Consider the following 14,427-nt stretch of genomic DNA (forward strand, 5'->3'; position numbering starts at 1 on the left):
TTTTGCGAGACTCTGGGATTTTGGCCGGTCGTCTGTGTCACTCTGATCTTTGAAAACGGGGGAAATGTTGACGGGTGTGGCCTTGGGGAAATGCCTAGTCTAGTAGAAGTGTCAGGGCGGCGGGTTCTTATCGGACGCTCATCCGTGATCTCAATGGAATTTGATACTGGAAGCGTTTCTGGCGAGGTGGGTCGAGGCACCGGTGACGTGGGACTCGGGGTTACCGGAACGCGACGAGAAATTTGAGAAGTGAAGGGCGATCTTAGCGAGGTGACACGGGGCTTCGAAGTGGTTACATGAGGTGTTGTTGTGACCTGTGACTTTGGTGTGGTGAAGTGAGGCTTTGGCGAGGTGACACGAGGCTTTGGCGAGGTGACACGAGGCTTTGGCGAAGTGACACGAGGCTTTGGCGAAGTGACACGAGGCTTTGGCGAAGTGACACGAGGCTTTGGCGAAGTGACACGATGTTTAAGTGAAGTGATATTGGGTACTGGTGACGTAGGGTGAGGTCTGGGTGGAAAGGTTGAAGTTTGAGTTTCTGAAATTAATTGAATGTTCTCGGGCTTGACATAGCTAGAATGAACTTGGGGCTTTTGCGAGGAAGAGAAAATCTGCTGCGGCTGAGGCGATGATGGAAACAGAGGCTCTATTTGGGATTGAAATTGGGGAAATCTTGGGTTCTGGAGGGGTTCAACTGGTTCTAAGTGAGATGGGGGTGAAAGAGATATGTCGTATCGCTCAGCGGTCGGAACAGCTGCCTCCTGTGGTAGGAAAGGCTCGGAGTACGGTCCTGGGATGTGCAAGTCCTGAACATGGCTATCTGGGAAGGATTGGGGCCTCGCTGGATTTGACTCTAGTTGAAAATGTGATTGGACGGGTTTCAAGTGCGATCTAATGGGGAATGGCTTGGGTTGAGGCCTGTGACGGAATGGGTTAACTTGAGGTCTTGTTCGCTGTTTGTGGGGCCGGATTCGCTGTTGGAAGGGAGGTTTTTGCGGCTGCTCGCGCGCGGGGGTGGAGAAAGGCCTCGTGTCGAATGCTGCGGTGAATGGGTTAAAATTCTGGAAATTCCCAAGAGGATTAGCTAATGATGACTGTCGCGGGAAGATGTGTTGGGGCCTGGGTTGCTGTCCAAATAGATTGGAGGGAAAACTAGAAAAAAAATCTTGGTGGAAAAAGTTGCCTTGGGGAGCGGACTGCCTGCGAGCAAACCCTTGGTCAGGTGTAGGGGTATCAGGAAAGTGGGATCGGATGCTCCTGGAAGAGGATTCTGCTGCTGGTGCCGCGGAGGGTCGCTGCTGCTGCTGCTGCTGCTGGTGGTGTGGGCTGGTGCTGAGGGTAGGGTGCAGAGGCCCAAACCTGGCAGGGGCGGCAGGAGGTAAGGTCGCTTCTAGGGAGGAGTGTCCAGAGTCAGAGTCTGTGGCGTCGAGGACAGTCAGGTCTCGCTGATGAAGCTTGGCCTCGGGTGCCTCGCGCACAGGCCTCGACTTCTTCTCGAGTGACTGCAGCTGGCGCCACCTTCACACAAACACTCGTAAGCTTACCACACCCAGCTCCTCGGCCCCCACCACAACTAACAGTAAATACCATGTGCATATCTGTGTGCTCTGACCACTTGGTACGACAGCCAACTTGTCTCCGGCTTGGGTATTATCACCTTAGTAAGCTGAGGCTCTACTCTGGAGACAAAACATCTTCAGTGTATACTCTAAGTACCTATCTTTAATTCACATAACAGCTATGGCTACTTACTAACAGACCTGGCTCGCTACAGCTTCAGCTATGACCGCTACCTAAAACTTCTGGCTCGCTATAGCACTGACCGGTTCTAAATAGTCCTGCCTCAAACAAAGGAACTCTAAACATTGACACTTATTTCAATTGAAAATTAGGGAGGTAATCTAAGAGTAAAATAATAGTATTTGTAGTTCTAGCAGACCAAGAATCCTTTTCTATCTTTAATGTAGCAATATATATATATATATATATATATATATATATATATATATATATATATATATATATATATATATATATATATATATATATATATATATATAATACTGTTTATTTTTTTAAATATATTATATTTGCCAATAACGATTTACTAATGCATATAAATCTCTACGTATTGCTGTCGTTGCCAGTGTATCAATCTATCGGTGTATTTGTCTTCCTGTGTATATGTCTCCCTGTGCGTCTATCTACCGGTGACTGGGCCGAGGAGAGGTAGGCTCACCCACCGTAATCATACACTGAAGGGAGTAACTTTAATATACATGACAGTCAAAATACCTTAATGTTTTTGTACCTTAACCTGGTGAGGGTGTCCTCTCAGTAGACAACCACTAACCTCACAATGAGGTAAGTAGAGAATTAATCTTGTTTGCCAATTGCCTATTGATGTGATACAGTTTAGAAATATATATAATATAATCTATTTTATGCTGCTTTGGGTAATACCAAATAATTTGACATTGTATTTCTTGATAGAAATTCAATTTTTCTGTAAACGAGAGTTTAATTCGTAATGATTTGGGTACATTTAACAGCCACAGCATACATTCATCACTGTATATTCATCATTGTCTTGTCAATAGTCGTAGATAATCATGCACGAGGAAAATAAACGTCTTGGAAGAGAGAGAGAACGATGTTTCGTCTCATCTGAAGCTCGGGATGATTTGACCGATGATTAATAATTCAGTAATGTTAATTATTGCTAATGAATGCTTAACATAGGATAAAACACTGGGGCCTTGAAGCTGGCTAAGAACTCTCTAGCAGCGTTTAGTGACCTCTAAAATGGGTGCTTCTGTTGACAATGACTCGATAAGCAGACACTAAAAGCGTATTTTTTTATGAATCAATTTCTTTCAACTTGAACGCTATATTTACTACATTTGACTAAACAAACTATGTGATATGCACATAATAGGCACCAAAAGTGACCAGCAATTGTTGAGGATTCACACTTCACACTACTTAGTGTGATATGGAAATGTTACATATTGGAAATGATAAATTACCATTATTAAATATTATTATTATTATTATTATTATTATTATTATTATTATTATTATTATTATATAACATGCAATATTACATATGCAATATTACATAGTATACGATTTAAATCCACATGAGTAACTTACATCGCCAGTCATTCAGGTCATTCACTTGAACGTTATTATAATAATTTTTTTACTGGCATAAAATGAGGTATCAAATATTGTATCAATTAGCATGAAATGAATGAATGAATGAAATCCACTCCTTACATTAACTCTATGCTTTAGGGTTAGTCTTTTAAATTGTACGTTGTGAGTGAGTATTCAAGTCATTGTCCACTTATTACGTCAAAAAACTTAAGATAATAAAGGAGAACAGAAAGTTTAAAGAAGGCCAGTCCAGTTTAGAGACGCGTTTTGACAGGTACACATCGTCTGAAAGAGTCCAGAAGACTTACTGGAACACGTGTGGAGAGAAGGTGGCGGGCTTGGCTCTAAGCTGGGCCCTTCGACTGGTTTGCTGCACCTACGGGAGAAATGCGGCATTATTGAAGGTTCTTAAAGTAAGGCAAGTGGCTGGTGAAAGACCAACTGGACCACTTGTAGCTATGCTAACTCAATAATATGCGATGCTGATTCATGCTGAGATGATATGTGATGCTGGTTCAAGCTGAGATATGATTCTGGTTCAGTGTGAACTATGTGATACTGGTTCAAGCTGAGATATGATGCTGGTTCAGTCTGAACTATGTGATGCTGGTTCAAGCTGAAATGATATGTGATGCTGGTTCAAGTTGAAATTAACACAAAACCCATAGAAAGTTATTTTATAACTGTGACTTGGTATATCTCTGAACAGCTAATACATTTGTGACAGGCCCGTATGCCGGTAGTATACCTGGAGCATACCTGAAGAGGGTTTCGTGAGTTCTTCTCCTCGAGCCCTGCCTGGGGCCAGACTCGACCACTGGTTATCAGTGGTAATCAACTGGCTTTTATTCTTCACTGGTTATTAATGAACCATAGAAAAGTTTATTAAAGTTGAATGATTGCCACAGAACCGACTTGAAAATTTGATGAACTCTTTTTCGCGGATTTTCTCTTTATACTTACGAGGGTCGCTTGAGAAACTCACAGGGACAGATATAATGGCGTTTAGTGACCACGGAAAAACTGCTGGTAAGCAAGTGGAAGAGGTGAAGGAAAGGGGGGAAAGCGCCAAGTCATTACGACTATATTGCACTTGGAAGCGGTCAGGATAAGGATTTGGGATGGGACGAAATGGTGACCAACCACTTTTGGAACGGTCGGGGGATTGAACGCCGACCTGCATGAAGCGAAGCCGTCGCTTTACCGTCAAGTGAGGTGAGGCAAAGGAGGTCAATATTCTCTACCTTCTGACATTTCTGGAACGTACAGGAGGTGAAGCTGGAACAGCAGGCGGTTACTAATTAGATACTGGAGCAAAGGGTGTTGGAGTGGAGGGGGGATGGGAGGAAGGGGGGGAGGTGTGAGTACGGAGTCTACCTTGCGACTACGTTACGATGATTTCGGGACTCAACGCCCTCGTGGCCCGGTCCCCGACCAGATCTCCTCTAATCAACCATCCTGTCCTCTCGAATTCATGGTATTTTGATGACAAATTTCCCTACCGACTAAAATATAAGGTACTATAAATTATAATGATTCGCAAAGGATCACGTTTTCTGTGCGTGGGTGCATCAGTTTGGTTAGGTTCGGGCAATTTAGTACATCATTTTCTGACCGTTCTGACAACTCGAGAGGCCGGGCTGAATCAACGGTCAATCATGGGGTCTACCCATTATACTCATGGCGTCTATACTCAATACTCATACGGGTCTAACATGTACTCGTGGAGATCTAATCTGTATTCATTAGGGGTCTAACCAGTACCAGTCTATTCTTTACTCATGGGAGTCTAACATTCATGAGGGATCAACCAGTACTCATTAGGGTCTATTATTTACTCATGAAGGTCTAAGCAGTAATCATGGCGGTGTAACCAGCATTCATTGCCATCTGACCAATGCTCTGATGGTCCGTCAGCAATGAGGTGATTGCCAACACACTAAACATTAAGAGAGAGCCCACCCAGTAGCCAAGGAGTTCCTCCACTCACCGCGGGAGTGTCAAAGAAAGCTTGTTGAGAGAACTGGGGAGAGACGAGCGCTTGCTTCGGGCTGGACTCCTGCAGGAAGAGAGCTCTCTGGTTGTTCGATCTATCACCGCCATCGAACTGCCACACATACAATAATATATTAGGTATAAATAGATTTACCCAGGTAGATAGACATTGATCCGATAGATAGAGGGAGACATGAACAAATATTACTAAAATAGAAATCAATAAATGAGGTATAAACAAAATATTTAGTAACACTAAAATCAGTTGTTTTGTTTAGGAAAATAAAATAAAAATATTTGAAGAGACTCACAGGCCGGGCGGTGCGGTGAGTCTGTGAGGAGCTGAACGTGTGATCGAAACGAGCGTCAAAACTGCTGGAGGGCAGAAAGGTGCGTGAGTGAAGGTCCTGTGACTCTCTGGAGGGTAGAGAGAACTGGTGCATACATTCTATGACCTCTAGCAACAATAAGTGAGGCGGAAAGATTACTTTACATATAGCGAAGGGAAAAAAATATATGAGAACTGAATTAATGAATCAATATCATTTACACGGTAAATTAACTCCTCGGAGGTATAATTGGGGAGAGTAGGGAAAGGGAAGTTAAAGTTGAATTACATCTTAATGTTTGATAGGAACAAGACAGGGAGAGGGAACAGAGCCTTATATAACAACGTCCATAACACCTGCAAGGGAGAAGAACTGGAGTATGACGACCTACCCAACGGGGGTATGACGACCTACCCAACGGGGGTATGACGACCTACCCAACGGGGGTATGACGACCTACCCAACGGGGGTATGACGACCTACCCAACGGGGGTATGACGACCAACCCAACGGGGGTATGACGACCTACCCAACGGGGGTATGACGTCCTACCCAACGGGGGTATGACGACCTACCCAATGGGGGTATGACGTCCTACCCAACGGGGGTATGACGACCTACCCAACGGGGGTATGACGTCCTACCCAACGGGGGTATGACGTCCTACCCAACGGGGGTATGACGACCTACCCAACGGAAGACCTACCCGACGGATGGTGTGAGTGCCTCGGTGGAGGGTCTGATGGGACTCGTGCTCTGGGTCCTCGGGTCGGTGACCTTCACCGTGGAGATGCCAGAACTGGTCTTGGACGGGTTGCAATCGACGTTACGAGGCCAGTCGCACGTCTCCAGCTCGTGGCTGTAAGTAGGAGACAATGGTGAGGCTGGAGACGATGAGGACTGTGGCGAGACAGATGAGAACTATAGCGAATTTTACACGGTGTTACACAGATAAATGTACCGAGAATATTAGCTCTGCGACCACACACAATACAGACAAAAATGCTGTATTTAACGAAAGAAAAATCCAATCCAAAGGTGCGAGAGTGTGAAACACACCTGTTGCACTTACACCTGGGTACACCCTGGAGTCCCCAGTCTCTCCTACACCTGGGTACTCCCTGGAGTACCCAGTCTCTCCTACACCTGGGTACACCCTGGAGTACCCAGCCTCTCCTACACCTGGGTACACCCTGGAGTACCCGGCCTCTCCTACACCTGGGTACACCCTGGAGTACCCAGCATCTCCTACACCTGGGTACACCCTGGAGTACCCAGTCTCTCCTACACCTGGGTACACCCTGGAGTACCCAGCATCTCCTACACCTGGGTACACCCTGGAGTACCCAGTCTCTCCTACACCTGGGTACACCCTGGAGTACCCAGCATCTCCTACACCTGGGTACACCCTGGAATACCCAGTCTCTCCTACACCTGGGTTCACCCTGGAGTACCCAGCATCTCCTACACCTGGGTACACCCTGGAGTACCCAGTCTCTCCTACACCTGGGTACACCCTGGAGTACCCAGCATCTCCTACACCTGGGTACACCCTGGAGTACGCAGTCTCTCCTACACCTGGGTACACCCTGGAGTACCCAGCATCTCCTACACCTGGGTACACCCTGGAGTACCCAGTCTCTCCTACACCTGGGTACACCCTGGAGTACCCAGCATCTCCTACACCTGGGTACACCCTGGAGTACCCAGTCTCTCCTACACCTGGGTACACCCTGGAGTACCCAGCATCTCCTACACCTGGGTACACCCTGGAGTACCCAGTCTCTCCTACACCTGGGTACACCCTGGAGTACCCAGCATCTCCTACACCTGGGTACACCCTGGAGTACCCAGCCTCTCCTACACCTGGGTACACCCTGGAGTACCCAGTCTCTCCTACACCTGGGTACACCCTGGAGTACCCAGCATCTCCTACACCTGGGTACACCCTGGAGTACCCAGCCTCTCCTACACCTGGGTACACCCTGGAGTACCCAGTCTCTCCTACACCTGGGTACACCCTTGTTATTCCAACCCCCTGTGAGACAAAGTGCCAACAGCACCAGTCCTACGTTTAACATATTTTTTCATACTTTATTGTGAACCCTTGAGTACATCTGTGAACACGTACATACTTGTGAGTCCATATGAACACTTGTGTTCACGAGGCATTGTGCTCACAAGCTCTCTTCACTTACAGCTCAGTCTCTTCCCCTTAACTCACCTTTCCACTCCAGGATTCTAACAAATGTTTGTCAAAATATTTAGATTGAAACTGAGAGTACTTTGCATTGAAGTAAAATTACTCAAAAAAACTAAAAGTTTATCTAAGCAAGGCTTTTGATAAACCGTTTGGACCCACCTGTAGACAAGTCCTCCGGTGCATGATTCCTGAAGAGCTCCGCCGAAGACACAGACGAAGTACTGAGTGCAGTCCGTCGGGTGGGGGTAGTAGCCGAAGTCCTGTGGACAGTTGAAGGCTGCCGCCTCGGTCTTGCTGGCCTGGACGCGTTGTCGCCGCCGTCCACCACCGCTGATGGAGCGCTGTTGGCAGGCCGCGAGTCCTGCCGAAGGTAGATGTGTCAGTAGGGGAAATTGGGACATCGGTAATACTGGTTTGTAATGTGTGTGTGTGTGTGTGTGTGTGTGTGTGTGTGTGTGTGTTATTACATAGCTGTACTCACCTAGTTGTGGTTGCGGGGGATAAGCTCAGACTCTTTGGTCCCGGCTGTCAATTGTCAGTCAACTGGTGTACAGATTCCTGAGCCTATTGGGCTCTATCATATCTACATGTATATGGAGTCTGCCTCCACCACATCACTTCCTAGTGCATTCCATCTGTTAACTACTATGACACTTAAAAAAATGTTTTTCTGACATGACTGTGGCTTATTTAGGTACTCAGTTTCCACCTGTGTCTCAGTGATCACGTACCACCCTTGTGGGTGTGAATGCTTACTCACGCCTGTCACTGTCTGAGGAAATGATAAAGACTCGACATGTCACTGTCACGGGAAATAAGTAATCACGACCCCAGTTTGTCCCTGTCACAGGGCGGGGTCATGCCCTAGACTGTTACTGTCACAGCGAGTGGTCATGACCCAGCCTGGAATAAGACTGCTCCCTCTGACAGTGCGCATGGCGGGAGTCATGTCAGTGTGTTTATAAAGAATCGTGCGCCAGTCAACACAACACCATCCCCCTCCCCCTTGAGTAAACAGAAGATATCGTACAGCTCCGCTTGTGTATGATGAGCTCTCAGTATGATGACGGGGGGGGGGGATAATTTGAATCATCGGCAATCACTCTCAAAGTAAGTGATAGGCAAACAGCGACAGGTTGCAATACAGTAGTCCTTGAAGTGAGCAGCTACTCACACTCTCTCTCTCCACTAATCCTTGAAGAGTGGGTGATGAGCCACCACGCACTCTCTCTCCACCTCACCAGCACGCACGCAAGCACGCACGCACGCACGCACGCACGCTCATGCACAAAATATAAATACTGATTATAAACTAATAATCAGAGATTAGTCATATATCTCCCTCCGGATGCGACATTTCTCAACGACCAGTCATAAGCGACATGTACTTCCACTCACATTATTATCTGTGACGTACCTCGTCACGACAAAACATTCTATTGCGTTACATTTTTGTGGAATAAAACGCATTTACTCCACCGACACGATGCATATTTACCAAGCGACTTTTAGCTCCGTCCTGAACCCTTTGTCAAGCCTTGGTGAAAGACCAAAACATCATCACCTTGATTTATTTTCATATATATTTACACAGGTGGTTACAGGAGTAGACTACTCCTGGCTCCTGTTACCAGGTGGTTACAGGAGCAACTTACTCCTGGCTCCTGTTATCAGGCTGAAGGCTTTCCCGTTTCCGTAGCTTAAGGCAATCCTTATCACACTAGTGTTCCCTGGAACACCACCCACTCATTGGTTAACAACCAGGTACGCAATTACTGTTGGGTGAACAGAGGCGTACACTTAAGGTTTGGAGCCTAGGCAATCCTCCCTGGCCAGGACTCAAACCCAGACGAAACAGCTCGCGAGATGTGGGGAGTGCATGTTACCACGGAGCCACCCACTGTGTGGATTGAATTGTTCATTCTCAACCACGTTAATGTGACTTACTCTCTGTAACGCATATATGATTCACCTGTATTCCAGTTTGTATCCGGAGGTCCGTGATGTGTATGGGAAGCTAGAATGTCTATGATACATACAACGAATACGTATAAAATATAACATGCTAACGCTAAATAAGGTTGAATTTTTGACGTTTACAAACAAAAATACGGGTTCGACGCCCTTATTATGCCTGAACTTCACTCGGCCAGTTTTTATTGGGTCTTGTAGCACAGTAGCCTACGTTCCCAGCTCCCAATCGAGAGACGACATGAGTTGAATCTCTTCGTGGGACAAAAAAGGTTTGGCACGTTTCCTCTCACATGATACCTTTGTTCATCTGGGGCAAGTAAATAGTGAGCCAAGGCCTCACACACAGGTGGGGTCCGCGGTTCAAGCCTCCTAGATCCCCTGGTGAGTGGAAGCCAAGTAGAAGCTTGAGTTGAAATTATCCCTCCTCCACTTCACAGCAAAATGTACGAATTAAAGCGTAACCCGTCAATCATGAGTCAGCTTTTGACTAATACTTCCAAGGCAATGATTTTTTGTTATCATCATGAGTTTAGTTAGACATGAACTTAGGCTTGAACTCAGTGTAGGCATGAACTTAGTCATGCTATTCCGTACATGTCATACGTACCATTTAGGTGGAAAAAATAGAGTGAAGGTAGCCTATGGGAGGCTAAGGAAGTGAATATCACTGACACACATTTGCTAGCATTAATCACCATGCTCGTGGCATTATATTCTTCACATGTTTTTAATAATTTTGTAAAGTATGGAAAAGTCTGTGTAAATTGAGCGAAACTCGCCAACAAAATAACAAATGAATGACACAGTTGCTCGATAGTATGTATCTCTCTCTCTCTCTCTCTCTCTCTCTGTCTCTGTCTCTGTCTCTCTCTCTCTCTCTCTCTCTCTCTCTCTCTCTCTCTCTCTCTCTCTCTCTCTCTCTCTCTCTCAACAAGAGAGAGAGAGAGAGAGAGAGAGGGGGAGGAGTAAAGAGGAGAGGGATAAAAAAGATAGAGTGCTTAGCTACTAATTCTATGTAGCACTTGATAAAGATATGAGAACGAGGATCTTTATATTTACTAGATACAGATGAACAAAACTGACTACCACAACATCTACCATTGATGTGTCCAAAACGGACACATCAACAACTACCAGATGGTTGTTGTTGATGTGTTACGTTGATGCTTCACCAGCTCGAGCGTATAGTATGCGCTGGTCTCATGTTGTTCAGAGCTGAAGAATCTCTTCCGGTGATCTCAAGCTTGAATTCAAGCTTGTTTCTCAAGCTTTTCGGAGGGTTCACATCTTTAGTTCGCTTTTTTCATATCTCTACACCTTTCGTGCACTGTTCGGTCACATATTTCGCTCGTTTTCTACCATTCGCAAATCCCCCCCCCTTACACCTTATTGTATGAATCACTGCTGTTCTTTTCACACGATGACAGGGAGGGAATTTTCAGGGAAAAGCACCAAGCCATTACGACTATATAGCACTTGGAAGGCGGTCAGGATAAGGATTTAGGATGGGACGGAGGGAAGGAATGGTGCCCAACCGTCTGGACGGTCGGGGATTGAACGCCGACCTGCATGAAGCGAGACCGTCGCTCTACCGTCCATGCTGGTGATGGCCATGGCTCTGTAAACACACAACGTAACGGTCCTTATGATTCCCTTGTGACAACTTGTAATAAAGTTGTTACATCTTGTTATAACGTGCTTATGACGTATCAGAACGTTGTTACAACTTGCTATATTGGTTGTTACAACTTGTTATGTGTTAAAACTTGTTCAAACGTTGTAGCGACGTCGTAATTTCGTCGTGTGTTTGGCGGGTAGTCACCACCACGCTCATCACCACCACAACACCGCCCGTCATCACCATATATGCCCTCCCCCCCATTTCCCTTTAACCCACGCCCGTCACGACCACGCCCTTCGTCATTACACTCACTGCCCCACGCCCCGCGCCACGCCCCACAGCAGACAGCGAGGTCGGTCCGATACTGATCATCATGCATGGTCTACCACGCCTCGCTGAGGCCGCCTCCCCTAACACTGCTTTCCGGGTCCACCAGCCTCGGGTACACGAGCCTCGGGTACACGATCCTCGGGTACACGAGCCTCGGGTACACGATCCTCGGGTACACGATCCTCGGGTACATCTCGTGTACCCTCGGGTACACGAACTTCGGGTACACGAACCTCAGCCCGTCCTCATACAACCCGTCCTAAGAACAAGTCCATTCCATCCAGCGGTCGACCCCAAAGAGCCATTCATCAATTTTAACATTGTGTTCATTCAAAACAGAACTTTTCTCAAATATAAATTAATATTATTATATATTAGCATATTGTGCATATTTAGGCACTGGCTAGGTTTGGTGTTTAGGTTCTGTTGGCGATTATTTGTATTTGTAGTACGTGGGTGAAGCATTTACAGCGTTGTGGTTCGAACAAACGTTGTCAGCGAAGCACTTGTTCTGGAAATGTTCGGATGTTATCAGTTGTGAGTCGTGTGTAAACCGTTTTCATTCATAAACAGGGGGTTTGGCGGGTGCATGGAATGGACTTTGGGTCTTTGTTTGGATGACGGGCTGCCTGGACGTTCCAGCTTGTAGAATGATGTACTAGCGTGTAGAGGGATGTGCCAGCTCGTAGAAGGATGTACCAGCTTGTAGAAGGATGTACCAGCTTGTAGAAGGATGTGCCATAATAAATTAAACTGCCTTACTAGCTTGTGAAGAACTAAGGATAAGGACTGTTGTGCGAGAATAAACTAGGTCATGCTTGTAAACTCGTAAGACCAAGCATACCTTACCCACACCTGTAAGCCTGCATGGACACACTCAACCACACCTATAAGCATGTAAGAAGCGTGACCACACACCCATAAGCTAGTAAGAATCAGCTCAACCACACCTGCAAGCTTGTACGAAGAGATTGTCACACCTGCCATAACAGACCTAAGACAGCTGTCCACGGGCACCTGTCTCCGTCTTTACTGTCATCAACGCTACAAATGTGAGACATCGGACTTTGTCAACTCTTCAGTTGTGATAAATATATACGTCCCTGAGAGTGAGGTCTTCCAGTCAATCCCTCCCCTCCCCTCCACACGTGTGCTCAACATTCCGCTCCTGGGCCCGATATTCATCAATTATCTCGAAACCTTTACATCATGGCAGCTGTGTTAGCGTTTTATAATGTTTACGAGCTCTGATATACTAATTGTTTTTTTCAAGACAATAGTAAACATGGGTTGTATGGTTTTTGAAGATCTTAAACGGTTTATTAAACATATGTAAAGCCGCCATATTTGTTGAAAAAGATGTACAGGCTTCGTTAATATATGGGTGAGTGTTTTATGAATCCCGACTTTCTCTGAAGACCCGGCGAGTGAAACTCCCAGACCCTAGTGTACTCAAGGTGTGTACATAAGCCATAAACAAACAAGATAAGAAATGCGAAGCAAACAAGAAGGTGATTAGAAGGGCAACAACTCCCGGAGGATCCCAGAGGCAAGGCCACCAACATTCCGCCTCAGTTTCCATACCCCCGGCAACTCTCCGAGCCAATTAGAGCAGGTTGTCAACATCTAATCCAACACCGGTTGGGACAGGTTCTAACTATCTATCCCAACCGCAGCTGGGACAGGTTTTATAACCATCTATCCCAACACCAAACACTCGCCTCATTAATACCACTTGAACTAAACTTCCACTTCATTTGCTTGAACCCCAGCTTAAAACACAAGTGTTTTTCCCCTCTTTCCCCCAAACACCTCGTACCAAAAAAAAAATGAAGTCATAGGATTCGGACAGTCAGGACGTGTCATAGGAACCAAACCTCCAGAAAATAATTCATGAAGTTCTTTCTCTTGAAACTAACGAATGTTTAGAAAATACTTATTAAACAGCACCACCATAAAGTTAAAACATGATAAAGAGAACAATTACATAACAAATTTACACGACCCAACGATGGACAAGTTCCACCAGGCGACAGGGTGTCGACCAGGGTGGAGCGTGTCGACCAGGGTAGAACGTGTCGACCAGAGTGGAACGTGTCAACCAGGATGGCGAGTCATCTTGTGTCTCACCAGCAGTGGTGGTGGTGGTGGAGAGATGTTTCAAATAGTGTCCGATTCAAAAAGAGAAGATCAAAGACTCCAGATTCCCCAAGACAGCGCCATGACCCCAGGAGACAGGAACAGCATCAGCAGCACTCACCACAGTCCCAGAGACGAAGTGCTCGTCGTCAAAGGAAACACCAAACTGACCTCGACCTGGTGAACCGAATCGGTGATGACCTGATTCCGCCTGGAAGCGAGGGTCACCGCCGGACCATCTTGGCCCAGATGAGCCGGTGAATATATTACAAAAGGAAGATTATTATCGGCTAAGAAGTCGCATGAGATTCGTATGTATTCCGGCCATACGTCGAGCTGAGGAAATCTGATTGGCAAGAAGTGAGTTGATGACATAAGCAGGAAGGAGTTATTTGATGATATGAAGGTAGGAGAAAGAGAGAGAGAGAGAGAAAGGTGGGATGGTGGGACGGAGGAAAGGAGGAATGGAAGAGGGGAGAGTAGAGGGACCTGATGGAACATGAACAGAAGAGTAGATAGGAAGGAGAACGAACTGCCACTCGATCAACATAACCCACCAGCACAGTTCTTCACACTCAGAGTCCCACCACACACTGTATCACAAAACTATCAGAATGTCTAAATGTAACAGAGTCCCAAGAATCTCTGTTCCATATCTATGTGGAACAGATCCA

General features: G+C 46.1%; 1 protein-coding gene across 9 annotated transcripts in view; it reads right to left on the minus strand.

Annotated features, from left to right (window-relative positions):
* The window catches only part of LOC123754631 (Chitin deacetylase-like 5), a 164,238-nt gene that overhangs the window by 26,337 nt on the left and 123,474 nt on the right, over nucleotides 1–14,427 (minus strand). For 7 of the 9 annotated variants that reach the window (XM_069326543.1, XM_069326542.1, XM_069326541.1 and 4 more), the window contains exons 3-7: nucleotides 7,849–8,050; nucleotides 6,193–6,345; nucleotides 5,469–5,574; nucleotides 5,153–5,269; nucleotides 3,471–3,538 (exon numbers count right to left, since the gene is read on the minus strand). In XM_069326543.1, the coding sequence (XP_069182644.1) occupies nucleotides 3,471–3,538; nucleotides 5,153–5,269; nucleotides 5,469–5,574; nucleotides 6,193–6,345; nucleotides 7,849–8,050 (646 nt within the window). The remainder of the gene's footprint in view (nucleotides 1–3,470; nucleotides 3,539–5,152; nucleotides 5,270–5,468; nucleotides 5,575–6,192; nucleotides 6,346–7,848; nucleotides 8,051–14,427) is intronic. The other 2 variants (XM_069326538.1, XM_069326537.1) reach the window with 2 other exon arrangements.

The sequence above is a fragment of the Procambarus clarkii genome, chromosome 18, assembly GCF_040958095.1.
Source record: "Procambarus clarkii isolate CNS0578487 chromosome 18, FALCON_Pclarkii_2.0, whole genome shotgun sequence".
NCBI classification, from domain to species: Eukaryota; Metazoa; Arthropoda; class Malacostraca; order Decapoda; family Cambaridae; genus Procambarus; species Procambarus clarkii.